The sequence below is a fragment of the Lathyrus oleraceus genome, chromosome 3 (assembly GCF_024323335.1).
Source record: "Lathyrus oleraceus cultivar Zhongwan6 chromosome 3, CAAS_Psat_ZW6_1.0, whole genome shotgun sequence".
In the NCBI taxonomy this organism is placed as follows: Eukaryota; Viridiplantae; Streptophyta; class Magnoliopsida; order Fabales; family Fabaceae; genus Lathyrus; species Lathyrus oleraceus.
In genome coordinates, this window is record NC_066581.1 from 423,133,215 (window position 1) to 423,151,802 (window position 18,588).

At 38.0% G+C, this 18,588-nt stretch overlaps 2 protein-coding genes across 2 annotated transcripts; both read left to right on the top strand.

Moving 5' to 3' along the window:
• Positions 1 to 5,631: 5,631 nt before the first annotated feature.
• On the top strand, positions 5,632 to 6,534 carry LOC127131529 (uncharacterized). Its single transcript, XM_051060445.1, has 2 exons — positions 5,632 to 5,822; positions 5,925 to 6,534. The coding sequence occupies exons 1-2, from the start codon at positions 5,632 to 5,634 to the stop codon at positions 6,532 to 6,534; spliced, it is 801 nt and encodes a 266-aa protein (XP_050916402.1).
• Positions 6,535 to 6,558: 24 nt separating this feature from the next.
• Positions 6,559 to 7,488, top strand: LOC127131530 (uncharacterized). The gene is made up of 2 exons (XM_051060446.1): positions 6,559 to 6,825; positions 6,898 to 7,488. Exons 1-2 carry the CDS (start codon positions 6,559 to 6,561, stop codon positions 7,486 to 7,488), a joined length of 858 nt encoding a protein of 285 aa, XP_050916403.1.
• Positions 7,489 to 18,588: the final 11,100 nt, after the last annotated feature.

An 18,588-nucleotide genomic window follows, 5' to 3' on the forward strand; every position in this document is an offset into this window, starting at 1 on the left:
TCAAAGGCTGAAGTTCAAAAAATCAAGCAGAAGTCACAACCAATGTCACAACATCATGGAAAGAGGAGGATTAACCATCAAAAGAAGAAATTTCAAAGATGGAGATGCCACTATTGTGGAAGAATTGGTCACATAAAACCCTTCTATTACAGGTTGCATGGTTATCCTAACCAGACCCCTCAAGTCAGACCTAAGCAAAAGGCACCTAAGCATAATGCCCCTATCAAGAAACAACAATGGGTTGCTAGAATAACTCACACATCTCTAAGGGCATCTATCAAAGAAGACTGGTATTTTAATAGTGGTTGCTCAAGACATATGACTGGGATGAATAACTTATTGGTAGATATGCAACCTCATACTATTGGTTATGTGACCTTTGGTGATGGAGCTAAAGGAAAAATCAAAGGTGTTGGTAAGCTGGACAGTCCTGGAGTTCCAGAACTGAATAAAGTGTTGTTAGTAAAAGGACTAACTGCTAATCTCATCAGCATAAGCCAGCTATGTGATCAAGGCTTCAATGTACAGTTCACTAAGGAAGAATGTGTTGTGACAAATGGAGAAAATAAGGAAGTTATGAGAGGATCCAGATCCAAAGATAACTGCTATCTATGGGAACCTAAAGTCTCAAACTACTCCTCAATGTGCTTCTTAGCCAAGGAAGAAAAGGAAGTGAAGTTGTGGCATAGAAGACTTGGACATCTTCATTTAAGAGGAATGAAGAAGATCATATCCAAGGAAGAAGTTAGAGGAATCCCAAAACTGCTTATTGATGAAGGAAAAGTCTGTGGAGAATGTCAGGTTGGCAAGCAAACCAAGATGTCACATCCTAAGCTTGGACATCCTACAACATCCAAAACTCTGGAACTTTTGCACATGGACTTAATGGGACCTATGCAGGTTGAAAGTCTTGGTGGTAAGAGATATGCTTATGTGGTTGTTGATGACCATTCCAGATACACATGGATAAGCTTCATCAGAGAAAAATCAGATGCATTTGATGTCTTCAAAGATCTATGTATAAGACTCAAAGGAGAAAAGGATAGTAGTGTTATCAGAATAAGAAGTGACCATGGAAAGGAGTTTAAAAATTCCAAGTTTGATGATTTCTGCTCATCTGAAGGAATAAGTCATGAGTTTTCCTCACCTATTACTCCTCAGCAAAATGGAGTAGTTGAAAGGAAGAACAGAACTATTCAAGAATCTGCTAGAGCTATGATTCATACAAATAAGCTTCCTATGCACTTTTGTGCTGAAGCTATGAATACAGCTTGCTATGTTCACAACAGAGTTACCTTGAGAAAGGGAACCTCTTCCACTCTGTATGAAATATGGAAAGGCAGAAAACCTACTGTAAAGTGCTTTCATATCTTTGGAAGCAAATGTTACATTCTTACAGATCGTGAACAGAGAAGAAAAATGGACCCCAAAAGTGATGACGATATATTCCTGGGATACTCTACTAACAGCAAAGCATACAAAGTTTTCAACTCCAGAACTAATGTCCTGATGGAATCCATAAATGTTATTGTTGATGATAAAGATGAAGAATCCAATGTCATAGAGGATGTTGGAACATTCCTTGAGACTTCAACAGAAAATGTATAGGATACTCCTCCTGGACTTGAGTTAGAAGCATCCAACAAGGTGCCTTCTATCAGGATTCAGAAAGACCACCCTAAGGATCTTATCATAGGAGATCCCAATAGTGGTGTGATTACCAGATCAAGGGAGACTAGCTCAAATTCCTTCTTTGTATCCAAGGTTGAACCTAAAAATGTGAAAGAAGCTCTGACTGATGAGTATTGGATCAATGCTATGCAAGATAAACTGGAGCAGTTTAAAAGGAATGAAGTATGGGAGTTAGTTCCAAGACCTGAAGGGACTAACATCATTGGTACCAAGTGGATTTACAAGAACAAGTCTGATGAGAAAGGAGTAATTACTAGGAATAAAGCAAGACTAGTGGCACAAGGGTATACTCAAATTGAAGGGGTTGATTTTGATGAGACTTTTGCACCTGTTGCAAGACTTGAGTCAATAAGGTTGCTGTTAGGTGTTGCCTGCATTCTGAAGTTCAAATTGTTCCAAATGGATGTGAAAAGTGCCTTTTTAAATGGCTACTTGAATTAAGAAGTCTATGTAGAACAACTTAAAGGGTTTAGTGATCCTAATCTACCAAAACATATGTACAAGTTGAGGAAAGCTCTGTATGGATTGAAGCAAGCTCCTAGAGCTTGGTATGAGAGGCTGACTGAATTTCTGACTACTAATGGTTACAGAAAAGGAGGGATAGATAAGAATTTATTTGTGAAGGATGAAGATGGAAAAATCATGATTGCCCAAATATATGTGGATGATATTGTCTTTGGTGGAATGTCAGATAGAATGGTGAAACATTTTGTTAACCAAATGCAATCTAAATTTGAAATGAGTTTGGTTAGGGAATTGACTTATTTTCTTGGACTGCAAGTTAAACAAATGGAAGATTCTATGTTTCTCTCCCAAAGCAAATATGCCAAGAACATAGTTAAGAAGTTTGGTATGGATAATGCTCTTCACAAAAGAACTCCTGCACTTACTCATTTAAAGTTAACTAAAGATGAAGGAGGTTCTAGTATTCATCAATGCTTGTATAGAAGCATGATAGGTAGCCTACTATATCTAACTGCTAGTAGACCTGATATTGCCTATGCAGTTGGTGTGTGTGCTAGATACCAAGCAGAACCCAAAGTGAGTCACTTAAATCAAGTCAAGAGGATTCTCAAGTATATTAATGGGACTTGTGATTATGGTATGCTCTACTCTCATGGCTCTGAGCCTATCTTATCTGGGTATTGTGATGCTGATTGGGTTGGGAGTGCTGATGACAGAAAAAGCACATCAGGAGGATGTTTCTTCTTGGGAAACAATCTCATATCTTGGTTCAGCAAGAAACAGAACTGTGTATCATTATCCACTGCAGAAGCTGAGTATATAGCAACTGGAAGCAGTTGTTCCCAACTCGTATGGATGAAACAGATGATGACTGAGTACAATGTCACTCAGAATGTCATGACATTGTTCTGTGACAATCTCAGTGCCATCAACATTTCAAAGAATCCTATCCAACACAGCAGGACCAAACTGTAAGACCCCAATTTTGACCCTAAGATCCCTCATGGCATCATAACATCGCATTTGCATAGCCTCTAGGATCATGAGCATCTTGGTTCCCTTTGCCTTTGGGTGGGACTCCTTGTGACTGGTTTGAGATCACCAAGCATGCTTGAATTATATATCATTGTTTCTCTTATTTTTTGTTTACTAACCAAAAGCACAAAAATGTGTCACTAACATCTTTTGTTTGAAGCTTGAGTATCATCCAAGACCCTTTGTGGATTCTATTCGGGTGATCAATCAATACAAGGGAATGACGTGGGTTACTTCCAACATGTTCAAATGGGGCCTATTCATCATTCAAAATGCTAATCCTAAAGAAGCAAGAATCCGTTCCTGAGCTGTCATGCTCACTAGGCGAGCAACATGGTTCGCTTAGCAAAAGGAACTATCATGCTCGCTAAGCGAGTAGATCCTTCGCTAGGCGAAGCGCGCGCATTTCTTAAAATAAAATAGAAAATTTTGGGCTTAACTCTGAGCCCACCAAGCTACCAATATCAAGTTATAAACACCAAAGCTTCATTTGAGAAAAAGAGACTGGAGACTATTACAAAACCCTAGAGAAAAAGAGAGAGAAAAGAAGAGGAAGGGAAACCTATGAACTAATCTGCAACAACCTCCCGACAACTATGAAAAGTTCACTCTGACTCACACACTTTTCCGCCTCCGCCTCACGCAAACCCTGACCTTGCTTTGCAAACCCATCCGTGCCATTTGATTTTAGTCGGTCTCTCCCATCAGGTTTGCCATTATTCCCATTACTCTATGCTTTGAATTTGAATACTCTGAATGTATGAGGTAACATTAGGTTTTGCCCACGGGTTTATAATTGTGCATGAATATGTAAACAATGCCTTGAATGTTTAACCGTTTCGTGTCTGAGATGGATGCCATAGGGTTTAGGGTCCCTAAAATCGTACTATTATCAATGGGAAATCCAGAACCCGCAGGCGCTCGCTAGCACCTTCGCTAGGCGAGCCTGCAGCGAAGCTTCACTAAGCTTTCGCTAGGCGATGCAGCAGCGATCGCGATAGTAGTTGTTTTTTCTGTTTGCTCTAACCTATTTTGTGTTTGTTATGGCATTGTTTTCTCCTATTACTCTAACCCGTTTGTTGAGTTTTTGTGAGGGCCCACATACTCTTGCAGGGATAGCTCGCTTGGTATCCCACCTTATTTGTGGGATACCACCCTGGAGGTCTATTCCGATTACCTGTACTGACTCGCTTTCTTTGGTGATGTTTAGCTTGGAAGAGGCTTTGGTTTTATTACCTCTTAAATTTTTGTTGCTTCGGATCTTTATCCGCGTGGTACTTTATTTTTCCCGCATTTTACTGCTTTCTTAGGTTTCGTATAGCCTCTCGTGGCATGTCAATTAAGGTTGCGCGGTTCCTTCATCTAGGACTGCCTTTTTGCATGAGCATCCCTAAAACCCCAAACTCATTGATTTTTATTCTCCTAAGAACATGTTTACTCCTTCTACTACAGGCGAGTAAGTCTCCAAAGGTCGAGCATCCGGTAGATTGCGTAGTAACATCGTTCACCCCAAAACACAACCCTTACCCCGTAGTTAGTCGAACTACGTTTTGCTCTGATTTTCATCCCAGATGAGATACGTAGGCATAAGACGCGATGTCTTAGCGAGCACACTTTCCCTCAACCCCTAGGTAGCCGAGCTACGAAGACTCTGATTCTCAGATTCAGATGAGATACGTATGCAGTGGATGCGACATCCGTGCGAGTCATTTTCTTTTGACCCTTCTTTTAGTAAGTAGTACATTAGATAAACATACACGCTTTTCTCATCCCTTCAATCATGTTTGCACAAATAAATTTTCACAAAAATAACAACCTTTGCAACAAATTTGAAAAGGGCTCCCTAGGAGTACCTAGGATGCTTTGGTTGCCTAATACCTTCCCATTGCATAACCAACCCCCTTACCCAGATCTCTGACATTTTACTAGTTTTTGAATCGATAAAACTTTTAGGTTTTTGTTCGCTTTCTAACCATTCCTTTGGATAAATAGAAGTGCGGTGGCGACTCGACTTGTATGATTTACCTTGGATTTAGTCAATATCTTTAATGGTAACGAATACCCCGCTACACAAACATATTGACATTAGACATCACTTCATTAAGAGATCTGGTAGAAGACAAAGTGATTACCTTGGAACATGTGGCAACTGAACTATAACTTGTTGACATATTTACAAACGCTTTGGATGCTACTCAGTTTGAAATTTTAAGGGGCAAGTTGGGAATATGTCTTTCTGAGGAATTATAGCAACTAAGGATGTTAGGAATTTACTGTTTAATATTTCAAATTATTAAACAATTGAAAGTGTGCTCTGATTGGTCAACAGATAATAGTTATTTCACTTGCAACAAGCGTTACTTCTTCCACTGTTTCAACTTCCATTCACGCAAGCATCCTCTCAAAGAAATTTTTCATTTCGTCTCTAAGATACTCATCATGTCTCAACAATCCAACTCTTCTCCTTCCAAGAACATGCCTTGTTCTCCTAGCACTGAACCAAGAAACCCTAACAGAGAAGATCCTGTTGTTGACTCTGTGAATACCCCACATGCAAGAAGACCTAAAGAAACTGTATCAGGCTTCTCCTCATCCATCGTTCTTGAGGAACGAACCAAAGAAGGTTCCAGGTATGTTCACAATGCCATTGCCACTATAGTGACTGGAATACTGTCTTGAAATCATGAGGTCCCTGGGGTTTCCATTCCCTTAAACACTATTGAACCTGATAGTGTTGCTGATCAAGAAAATACTGAGTCTTTAGGAAAGAATATCTCTGATGATGTTGAGCAAACTGATGCCCAAAAGGAGTCAAATGTTGACAAACCCTTAGATAATGTGGCTGGTGAGGAAGTTCATGTCACTCATGATGTCAGTGACAACCCTAAATGTGAGGCTGAAACAGTAGACCTGGAGGAATTTTCTGATAATGAGTTGTTATCCTCTGTCCTCCCTAGCATAGCCAAAACGGTTAGGACTAGGAGAGAAAAGAAAATTGTGGCTCAAAGGTCCCCTAGAAAGAAGATTGATGTTCCAACCTCTTCCAAGACAACGGTGGCAGTCGAGGGTTCCCTCAAGAGGAAAGTTCGTGGTCCAACCAAATCTTGGAGCAAAGTGGTGCCCAAGAAAAAGAAGACCAAGTTTGTTGTTGCTGAGTCTGACTCAGATGTTCCTTGTAATGTCTCTGACATTCTGTCAAAGAAGAAGCCAACCACTAGCAAGCTTGCAGCTAGTGTCCCTGAGGTTCCAATTGACAACATATCTTTTCATTTTGCTTCAAGTGTAAACAGGTGGAAATATGTTTATCAGAAGAGGCTGGCTTTGGAAAGGGAATTAGCTTAGAATGTCCTAGATTATAAGGATATTATGGATCTTATTCAAGAGGCTGGTTTAATGAAGACTGTGACTCAGTTTTCAAAGTGCTACGAGATGTTGGTAAAGGAATTTATTGTTAATTTGTCTGAAGAATATGCTGATGGCAATTCTAAGGAATTCAGGAAAGTGTATGTGAGAGGCAAGTGTGTAAATTTCTCTCCTTCAGTGATCAACAAGTATTTGGGAAGGCCTGATGAAGTTCAACCTGAGCTTGAGGTGACTGACAACAAAATCTGTCAAGTTATCACTGCTAATCAGGTAAGGTAGTGGCCTCTCAAAGGAAAATTGGTGGCAAGTAAACTGAGTGTCAAGTATGCAATGTTGCACAAGATTGGAGCTGCTAACTGGGTGCCCACCAATCATAAATCTACAGTTGATGTAATGCTTGGAAAGTTTATATATGATGTTGGAACCAAAGCCAAATTTGACTATGGCTCCTATATTTTTGATCAAACTTTGAAGCATGCAGGAAGCTTCAGTGTGAAGGGTCCTATAGCCTTTCCTTCTCTCATCTGTGGTACTATTTTGAATCAGTTTCCAAACATCTTAACTGAGAATGATTCTGTGAAGAAAAGAGACAACCCTATGTCTTTCAATCATAAGTTGTTCCTAGGTACCCATGTCCCTGACATTGTCATGACATCAGGTGAGACATCATGTGTAAGCAATCAGCCAGGTAAAGTTGTTGTCATTGCAATGCTCAAAGAAACCTGCAGGGAATTAGAGGCAAGGAAGCTGAACTTGGAAAAATTGATTAGCTCTTTGGAGATGACTGAAGGTGATGTGCTAGCTGATGGTGGAGAATTTGGTGAAGCTGCTGCTGTTGCGGAAGAAGCTGAAAGACAAGGTGAAGAGGGAGAAGTAGATGTCAGTCCTGATGATGGCACAGATGATGATGCTGACTCAGAGTCAGATGACTAGAACATTTCTTGTGTTTCTGATAATTGCTTGTATTTTTAATTTTTTGGTCAGTAATATTAAATGTTGCTTTGGCAACATTTTTGACAAAAAGGGGGAGTAACACTTGTACCCCAAGACAACAGATTTCTTTGAAGTTGAAGGTCCTCTAAACAAGAGGTTATGTTGTTCTTTGCTCTCTGCTTGATCTTCTCTTGTGTTGCTGTTGTTTGAAGTTTAACTTCTATGTTTGCTAAGTGTATTAGCTAATTTGATTCTCTGCTTGGATGTGTGATTTCTGCTGCTGTGAACTCTGTTGTGATACCAAGTTGTTTTAGCCAAAAATTTGCCAAAGGGGGAGTTTGTAGATGTTTTTGATTGGCTGCATTTTATGTTAAAACACTTACTATACTTAGATGTCTTGACTAATGTCATGACATGCTTAAGTAGTATGATGCAGGATTAGCTAATACAGGATTTACTAGATGTTAAACTGAATGTTATGACATTCACTCATGACAGCATTTTCTGGATGTCAAACTGAATGTTATGACATTCATCCCTGACAGCAGATGCTAAAGTATAGGCTAATTTTTCTGTTATGTTTCAGTATTTATCTCAGGCTGATTTTCAGGAAACTAACAGCTGTGCTAAAATTAAGAGACTTAGCATATAGCCTATTTGTTAGCACCCTAATATGTGGAAATTAGGTTAACTTGCTTAACCCTAATTTTATGAAATTCAAGTTCAAGGCCCAAGTATTGCATTATAAAAGGATGGCAATCCTACTTTCAGCAATTCAGTGATTTGAAGCGTGAAGAATTCAATATATCATTATATATCATTGTTGTACTTTCATTATGTCTTGAATTAGGTTTTACTTGTGAGCCAAGCAATTATCACCTAGATGATTGCATTGGACTAGGGTGTTTATTGAGTTGTAATTGTTGTGTCACTCTAAGCTTTTAAGCGTGAGTGTTGTGTTTCTTGATTAAAACTTTTAAGCACAATCAAGAGTTGTTTGAAGTATATCTTCACCACTGACTTTAAAATTCTTAATGGTTGTAATCACTGATGTGATTGAGAGGGAGTGAGTAGGTACTCAGGTCTTAGTTTAGATTGAAATTGCATTGGGTAGGTCTTAAGTGATAGGATTAAACTGGTGGTTTAAGTCCTGAATTAATACCTCTTATAGTGGATTTCCTCCCTGGCTTGGTAGCCCCCAGAGTAGGTGTGTTTGTCACCGAATTGGGTAAACAATTCTCTGTGTCATTTACTGCTTTTTACATTTACTTTCTGCATACATTACCTGTCTGCGCAGAATTGGATGTCATAACATCCAGAGTGACATCGATAGTTTGTTACTAGAATTTCACCACCGACTCTCTTTGTCTCTTTGTCATTCGGTCTTCAAGTAGCTCAATGAGTGCATCTTTGTCCTTAGACTCCAACTGCAACTCCTCGTGCTTTTTGCTCAAAGCACGGAAACGCTCTTCCCACATATCCTTCTCTTACTTCATCTTGGCGAGTGCATCTTCCAACTCCTCTACATCTTGGTTAGGGAGAGTTAATGGCTCAACCACAAACACAGACATAGGTCTCTCATAAGGATAAGGCATATTCAACTCTAAAGATCTCTTCTTCACCTAAAGAGTGTAAGCTTCCAAAGCTATACAATTGCACAGACCAAGCTCAGATCTTCCCTTCCTATGCACATTATACCAAGCATGCACAATCTTCTACTTCAAATGTTGGGGATCTTTACCCTCTTGATAGAAAAGACCTTCTAACAAAGTGTTATTAGGTTTGTCTCTCAAGGGGAACCCAAGTTGACGACGAACCAAAGCAGGGTTGTAGTTAATTCCTCCTTGTGTACCAATGAGAGGCACATTAGAGAATTCACCACAACAAACAATAATCTCCAAACTGCTCAAAGAATGATCATACCAAACTATATCATCATTAGTGAGAGACATAAGTATCTGAGACCATCGTAGACATTGTTTGTTCTCCACAAAAGCAGGTGTCTAAGGCAAGTGCAAAATAAACCACTTGTACAGAAGAGGAATGCAACAGACAATAGTTCCACCACCTTTAGAGTTCCTTAGATGCAAAGACAAATGCATATCACCCAACAATGTAGGCACAGGATTCCCAATCAAGAAAATTCTAATGGCGTTAACATTAACAAAATCGTCAATGTTAGGAAACAAAGCTAATCCACAAATGAGCAACACAAAGATAGTTTCAAAAGCGTCCACACTACCGGCTTGAGCAAAGGCAGTAGCTTCCTTGATGAGGAAATTAGATGGCAACCCAAACAATCCTCCTTTCTTCACCCAATGAGCCTTTATCTCAGACTTCTTCAAGTGAAGAGCTTCAGTAATAAGATGAGATATGGGAATCTCTTCCAACCCACTAAAAGGTACCTTGCTAGAAACAGGTATTCCTAAGAGATGGGCATACTCCTCTAACGTAGGCACAAGCTGATAATCCGGAAAAGTGAAGCAACGGTAGAGAGGATCACAGAACTGCACTAACACACTCAAAAGTCCTTCAGCTACATCAGCAGGCAAGATAGACAGAAGCTTCCCATGGCGTTGTTTGAAGTCCAAGGGATTTAATACAAAAGATGCTAGCTTCCTTAACTCTTTCAAGTCGGGACCTCTGAAACTGTACTTCTTAGTGTTCCTTCGTCCACAATCCATGGTCTGAAAATATTTGCAAATAATACCTCAGTTCCTTAAAATTTTCGTGTGATAAATGTTATGATGCGTATGAATGCATGGATGCAACAATCACAAATAAGGGATCACACACAAGGCAAGCAAACAAAGGTCAAGGGATGAATCAAGTCATTGTCAAGATCAATCATCCATTTTGGTGGACTATAGTTCTCACCTTATTAACACCCAAGTTCCATTGATATTGACAAGACTTGATTGGATCAACCAAGAATCAAGGGTTTGTTGTGAGTCACGAGCATGGAGTCTTGGTAGGAACCATCCCAAAGGAGTGGACTAAGGATAAAAACATGTAGATCATGTTCTAAAAAGTTCCCAGAGTCTTAATTCCATCTATCGGATATTACAGGTTAAGATGACTGACTCATTGACCCATAATATCCTCAAGAGAAACTCGTCTGAGTGTAGTATCGCGTAACAACTGTTATCAAGTCTACACTTGAACAGTCTCCGCACTACGTCCTAAATAGGCCAAGGGGGGGTTAAATGTTCTACGGTCCTCAGCTTCTCGGACCCAAATTAGAGATAGTAATGCCTAACCATAAATACTTGTGTCACATTTCCAAATCCAAAAGGGTCTCCACTGAGCAGATGGATCTCAATCCAACTTGTTAAGGACTACTCCACACAAGTCGAACATGACTGTACCATCCTCCTATCTTAATTGCACTCAAGTTTGGGTTAGAACTTATCTCACCACTCTGAGATCACCAAGCACAACAAGCAGATTATATCACACAAATATACATACACCACATATATATATAATTATGTACACACAAAAAAGTAGGCTAAACCCACTAGAGACTACTCCCCAGCAGAGTCGCCACTTAATTTTTGTAGCGGTAAATTCATGATCATCAAGCTATGGATAAGCAAGACATCAAATAACAAGAGTCGCCACCACGCTTTTTTTGTTTCCAAGGGAAAGGGGAAAACTACAAACAAAACCCAAAAATAAGAAGTTTTCAAATCAAAACTGATAAAATGCCAGAGATTACAAGTAAGGGGGTTGGTTACACAGAGGGAAGGTGTTAGCACCCAAAGTGTCCTAGGTACTCCTAGGGAGCCCTTTCTTGTGTGGATATGTATTTTGTACAAAGCGATGTTTATAAACAAATAGAATAGGGGGATGAGAAAAGAATTTATTAATTATATTTTTATCTTTGACAAGACCTTCGGACTTGTGCCTACGTACCAACATAAGAATGAGGGATCAAAACCTCGTAGTTCGTGATACAAATTTCAAAGTGGGTGCATTTCTTTTAGTAAAAGTTAGGTTTAAAAGGCACAAAGGCCTAAAAATGGTTTGAATGAGTTAATTCTTTTTAGCTTTTGAAAATTTTAAGTCAACTATAGTTAAGTATATTTACAAGTTTGATTTAAGAAAAGAAGTTTTGAAATGCAATGGCATAAGGCCAAGGTTTCTAATTTGCAAAGAGTCTAAGTTAAAAAAGACAAGCACAAGCAAAGAAGTTTTTAAAAGAAGGGAGAGATTTTGAAATTAAAGAGATTGGGAGGAGATGAAGAGACTAATCCTAAGCATAAATTTAAAAGTTAAGGGTTGAAAAGATCTGACCAATGGGCTGCAATCCAATAGGCAAGAATGCCATATAGAAACCCAAATTCCCTTGGACATTAGAATCAAGCAACAAACAATGCATAATATAATAACTTGAAGAGCAAGGCATCAAATAAATATAGCCACACCCAAGCTTTAGCCGCTCCATAATCTTCTTCAAATTGGCCTATCTAGCAGATGAATTCCACAAGTCACAGGTTCAAAATAACAGCTTCACAATGATCATGTTGCAGATGAACTCAGATGGATCTTCAATGATGTATCAGATGAAGTTTCAAATTGCAAGCACTTGGTTACATGAAAGTTGGCATTGTCCAAGTCCTTTTGCATAGGGATGTTGTCTAAATTCTAAGTCCAATTGTCCAAGATCAAACCAACAGCCCACACAATAGTTTTTTAGGGTTTTTGTTCTTATTATGTACATTAATAGTCAAAGACCACATAAGTAAACAAGATATGCACAAATAAGATATATCACACAATATGGTCCAAGTGGACAAAGTGGAAATGGCATTAATATAAACAATTAGAATTGTATGAATAATGGCAAATGAATAGAGTTTAAAATTAAAGGGCATTAAAAGTAAATGGCTTGAAATTCAATGTTAGTTGTTAATGAATTAGAAGTTAGTATTGCTTTTGCTTTTTTATTTTTTAAGTCATTCTTTGGAGAACACTCAACCCACTTATCACAAGCATAGATCCTTGAACCAAGACATCTTCCAAAGGAAGGAAAAAAGGCCAAATTTCCACACAATACCATGAAAGAGGGGAGACTTACAATCTCACTAACTAGAATGCTATGCCTTTTTGTGTCAAAAATTTAGCGCTATGTTAAGCAATCGTAATTGGACTTATGTAGAAGTCATAACTATTTGAGGTCGGGCAATAGAATTTTGGTGTTTAATGCATGTTAGAGACATAGTATAATGGACTATGCTCAAGAAACATACCACACACAAAAAGAATATGCAAAAGAGGTAGCCTAATCTCATCCATACTTATGTTGATTTTTCAATCGACTAGCCTTAGGACCTTGAGATATCATATGCCAAATTAAATGGATGCATAAAGAAGAGGAGTTAGATGAAGAGGGAGTGGAATAGATCAAAACTCAAATTGGAAAAAGGAGGACTTTTACCAAATTAAGATCATTCATTCATTTTGGGAGATGGAATATACATTTCATCAATCCCCTAAATCCAATGATCTTAACCTAGCAAAGTCAAATCAACCTTGACCAAGGCACAACAATACAAGTCAAACTTATACAAACAATTAAAATGGTTCAACACAATTATTTGGCACTTATTCAATTTAAAAATACTAAAAAAATGCATTTAATTAAAAATTGTTTTTTTCAAATAACTAAAATCTCATCAAAACACCAAAGAAATGACCATGAGATTTATCATAGGTCAAACAAGGTCAAAGGACCTTGGAGAAAAAAATTCAAAAATATTCACAAAATCAATTAAATCATGAAAAGTATTAATAATGATCCAAAAAAATAATTTTAATTTAAAATATGAAAGAGGATTTTATTTTTAAAATTTTGGTGAAACTCTCATATTTTTTGGATCATTATTAAAATTAATATGAATTAATGAAAATAAAACAAATTAAATGAAATTCAAATAATCATAAAAAACGTGGACCACTTGATCTCCCTCATTAATTGAGGTGGCATATCAAGTGGATGAAAATGCACGATCCATGGAACACTTGAGTCAGCGCCCCACACCAATGGTAATCAGAACCAACGTGTGAGATTAAAACATTTCAAATGAGATCGATGGTTTAAAACTTATCCAGCACACCATCGGCGCTGGAACTCCGGTCACCTTCTCAGGCGAGACTCACCGGATTGGTTCAGTCATCACCATCAAAAAACTGAAAAAGGAGGACATGATCTGAAAGAAAAAATGGCGTAGAGCATGAATCTGACCTCAATTTCAACTAACTCCAAATATATAGAAAGATATGATGAGTTGAATTTTGAGGTGTGTCAACTGAGTTGCTTCGATTTGACCTCAAAGCAACTCAATCTTCTTGCCTACATTGGTAGGACTTCAGACAACCAAAGATTCAAGAGAATTGATGAGAATTGAGTGAGAATCAAAGAGAAGAAGATTTCTGAAAATTACCTTTAATGTTGTGCATAACTGGATCTTGCTTGCTTCAAACTTGACTTGATCACACTCGAGGAGCTTGCAAAAGTGGTTTGGCAATGGAACAAATCTTTGGATCTTGGAGTTTTTGAATCTCCAAACAGTTAGATTCAAACTCAATTTTCAAGTTGAAAATTATCAGGTTTTCCTTTGGATTATGAGGGTTTTAATTGGGGGGCAAAGCTGGCGTGCAAGGTCTGCTTGAAATGAGCTCAGAGGCCTTGTATTTATAGCATTTGAGATTGATAATTGCACACTTGAAAATTTGCTAAATTTGGAAATGTGATTCATAAGCTTGCATGGGGGTGTACAGGCCCATAAAGCAATCCATTTTTATCCAATTGCAACTGTACTGAAGTTCAAATGATGCTTGAATGGCAAGGCAGTGTGAAATGGAGTTTTGGACATTTGATTTTTCCACTGATGCAGACCTGTTAAGACCATGCGCAGCCCTAGAAAACCTCATCCAAAATGCATGAAATAGGAATCTTTTGAAAGCTTAGATCAAGGGGAACAACTTTTATGTTGGACACTTTTCCATTTGGGACTTGGATCATGGTGAATTTTGAGGTGGAAGTTTGGAAATTTCAACATGTTGAAAAAGTTTCTAAGTGTTAAGTCATATATCTCAATATTCCACCTTGCTTAACTTTTTATGTGGACTCCAAATAAGAAATGTGTCTTCATTAGATTGTATCTCTTTCAAAGGCCTTCAAAACGGTCACTAATTTCATGTCATTTGGATTTATAATGATAGAGTTATGCATTTTTGAAGTTGAGGAAAATCACTTGTTCAATGGTATAGGGCAAAAATGACCTATAATGTATCCTCATATCACATGCTCATAAAAGTTGATTTATCTCTCACTCTAAACATAAAAGTTAAAGTAGACATCTTGAATTTGATTTTTCAACTTGGAAATCTTTCATCTCATAGAAATTGAGCAAGTTATGGTCTTGGGAAGTTGACTTTCAAATTAGGGTTTAGACAAAATGACCTATAATGTTTCAACATGTAAAATGCCTTTCCATGCAACATTAGCTCTAGACTTGAACATGAAATTTGTTTGGAATGTCATTCAGAGTAAATTTTCTCTTGGAAGAATTTTCATATGGTGAAAATTGTAGGAGATAGGATCTAGGGAGACCCAGTTTTGATCAGATGAATTCATCTAGCCAACCACCATCAACCAACTTGCTAACTTCCAATTCTCTTTACTTTCTAAGATCATGGTAGATCATATATGCATAAGATGATGAATTTTGAAATTTCCCTCCAAATTCTTGAAGAATGCTTGATCAATATAACATGTACAGATCATTGGGACTCATATATGATGCTTTGAGACATTGTGAATCAATCCTTGGTTGTGCTCTTAGCTATGAGGATCTTAAACCCTAGATATGAACTTGATAGATCAATGATGATCATACCCTACCTACAAAAGAGTTAGGCAAATGCAAAGACATATTTTTGGTATTTTGGTTAGTAAAATGATGATATACAAGTATGATACAATCACATAGTGCTTGGTGATCTCTCCCAAAGAAAACTCAATGAAATAGGGGTAAGGAGGATGCCAAGGTATGATCCCAATGCCAATGCATATGTTAAAATTGTATGAGGGATCTTAGGGTCAAAATTGGGGTCTTACAGTGCCCCTAACAAATCTTTTCCATAATGCCCAACCATAGACCTCACATATGCATACCCCTAACAGCCCGAACATACATCGGCATTTTGCATACATACCATTTGCATCATAGTATACTCTTTATAATGGGGCATGTGTGTTTAGCATAAGCCACATTCAAATCTTACTCGAAAGAATTTTATTATAAATATCCTCAGCAGATATATCTGGCAGGATTCCCTCAGATTTTTAACCTTCCCAGTCGTGGCTAGGGAATCTCATTACCTTTTGTATTGAGAGATATCTATCATTTTCTTGACCTTTTATTAAGAAGTTCTCATCGCCTTTTGCCTGAGAAATTCAATCCCTCCCGATTGTCGCTAGGGAATCTCATTACCTTTTGTATGAGAAATATTCCTCTTTCTTCTTAAACTTTTGTTAAGAAGTTCTCACTGCCTTTCGCATGAGAATTTCAAACCTTCCCAACTGTTGCTAGGGATCGCCATCATTGATTTCAGGTCTTCCCAGCCATTGTTAGGGACTGTCATTGAATCCAAATCTTACTGGCCATTGTCAGGGAACCTCATCACCTTTTGCACTGAGAAATATCCATCTTTCTTATTAACCTTTTGTTAAAGATTTCTCACTGCCTTTTACATGAGAATTTCAAACTTTCCTAGTCGTTGCTAGGATTTTCATCTAGATTTCAGACCTTCCCAGCCATTGCTAGGGATTGTCATCATTAGAATTCATATATTCCAGTCGTTTCTAGGAATCGTCACTGAACTTTAACCTTCCCAACCGTTGCTAGGGACTATTACCACGATTTTAACTTTCCTAGTTGTTGTTATAGATTGTCCTTGAGTTTGTACTTTCCCTTCCGTTACTAGGGATTGTCCTTGAGTTTGTACTTTCCCAACCGTTGCTAGGGATTATCGTCACCGAGATTCATATCTTCCTAGTCGTTGTTAAGGACTATCACCACCTGTTGCATAAGAAACTTATTCCCAACAAAGTCCCCCCCCCCCCTCCCCCCCGCCTTTCTTCTTGGCCTTTTGTCATAGAGTTTTTCTTTTTGTTTTTTCATTTGAAGAGATGCTTATGTTGCACATCATAGCATGCATTGCATATCATACACATCATGACATAATAATTTTACATCTAACCCATGTTATTCCCACGAAATACTATATTCAATCCCCAAGAGTTGACTTCATATCAAAGTTATTTGCCATCCATAAAGAACTTTCTCACAAACGCCCATCATCTCATACCACTTTCATTCCCAGTAGGCAAAATTTCTGGATATTTTTTCTATTTAATCCTCTCCTACCTCGAACGTGTGAAAGTCGTTGCTATCCATACATTTAGGTTCGAGAATATTACATAGGTGTAACTGTCATACTCCAAATTTACCTTACTTCTTACATAACTTCTATGGCCCTAATTCATAGACATACATTCATCATCTCATCGCCTCATTTGCATTTGCATTCATAACAAGAGAAAATGCTACATGGACTAAAGGCATGTTATTCATATCTGAGGATCACCAAGATCTCTTGATCATGTTAGGGTGTGTCCCATCCACTATAAACCCTAATTCACATCTTCAAGCACTCCTTGACTTTGTGAGATTACAGAAGTAACCTCATTCACCTCTAAAACCCTAATTGTATGGTGAATCTTGTTTGGAAGCATTGTTTGTTCATCTGAAACATCCATGGGCATCAACCCCAATCCTTTGATTCTTTGTGACTTATGCAAGTCGTCATTTGAATGTATACGTTTTGCTTTGATCTTTCCCTTGAGGAAACCTTAATATTAAGCCTTGGTTATGCTTCAACCTTGTGAAACTACACCATATCACCCCATGCACCCAAACCCTATTTTGTTTGACTTTGACCCTTGAGGAACCTTTTGGTTCAAGAAACCCTAGTGGTGCCCCTTTTCTTTTATGCCTTGCCTTTTTGAAACCCTACTTCATGGAGATTTCACTTGGTCACATCACCATCCACTAGTCCATTTACATCCAATTCAAGTTCATTCCATTCATCATCCATCCACTTCATTCATAATTGACAATACAAGTGAAAGTTTTGGTTTGATTTTTGAATCACAAACTTAAGATCACATGGGTTCATCCATAAGAATAGAACATGATCATAATACAAAGAATCAAGGTATGGTTTCTATCAATCCTTTCTCATTTGGGTCTTTAAATAATCATCTTGGTGCTTTGGAATTCAAGAAACATCAAAAATGCAACTTAGGGCATGTTGGTTTGGCCTAGTCTTAGCAAGTTTGGCCTACCATTTGGTCCAAACCCCATAACTTTCTTATTGTTTAACTTTTTGAGGATTTACTTCGAGTAAAATGTCAAAAGCGAACTCATCTCCAACTTTCTTTCAAGACCCAAAACCTAATTCAACACCTAAGGACCTCAAAATTGGGATTGGCCAAGTCAGGTCAGGTTGCCTAGTCAGGCCTAAAAGCATGTCATGACCACCTCTTTGCACCAATGCCATTTTCACCTCACAAAATATTTTGACCTGATTATTTTTGCATTTTTTTAAGGACATGGAAAAGATGGTTTTTCCTAATTTTGATTTAAAACACACTAGCCATTTTAAATTGGCCCAAGTTAAAAAATCATGTCTTGCCAAGCTGCATGCTCGAGTCAGACTTAGCCAAAACATAATTCTTAAACCATTAGGTCATTTTAATTATATTCCAATTTAACCAAGCATATGCAGCAACAATTAGAGGCACTAAATGCAGGCCTAAATGAGAGTGGCAAGTTGGTACATGTGTAGCCAAACATGAAGTCCCAAGAAAGCACAAAATTGCCAAACTCGGGTACAAAAAGATGAAGTTTCAGAGTGAGTGGGGACCATCTTTGTTTCACTAAAAGAGCCTTTTTTACAGAGCATAAGGTTAGAAAAGGAACTATAGGCTCCAACTCATTGACCCTTAGCCAACAAATTTTGTTT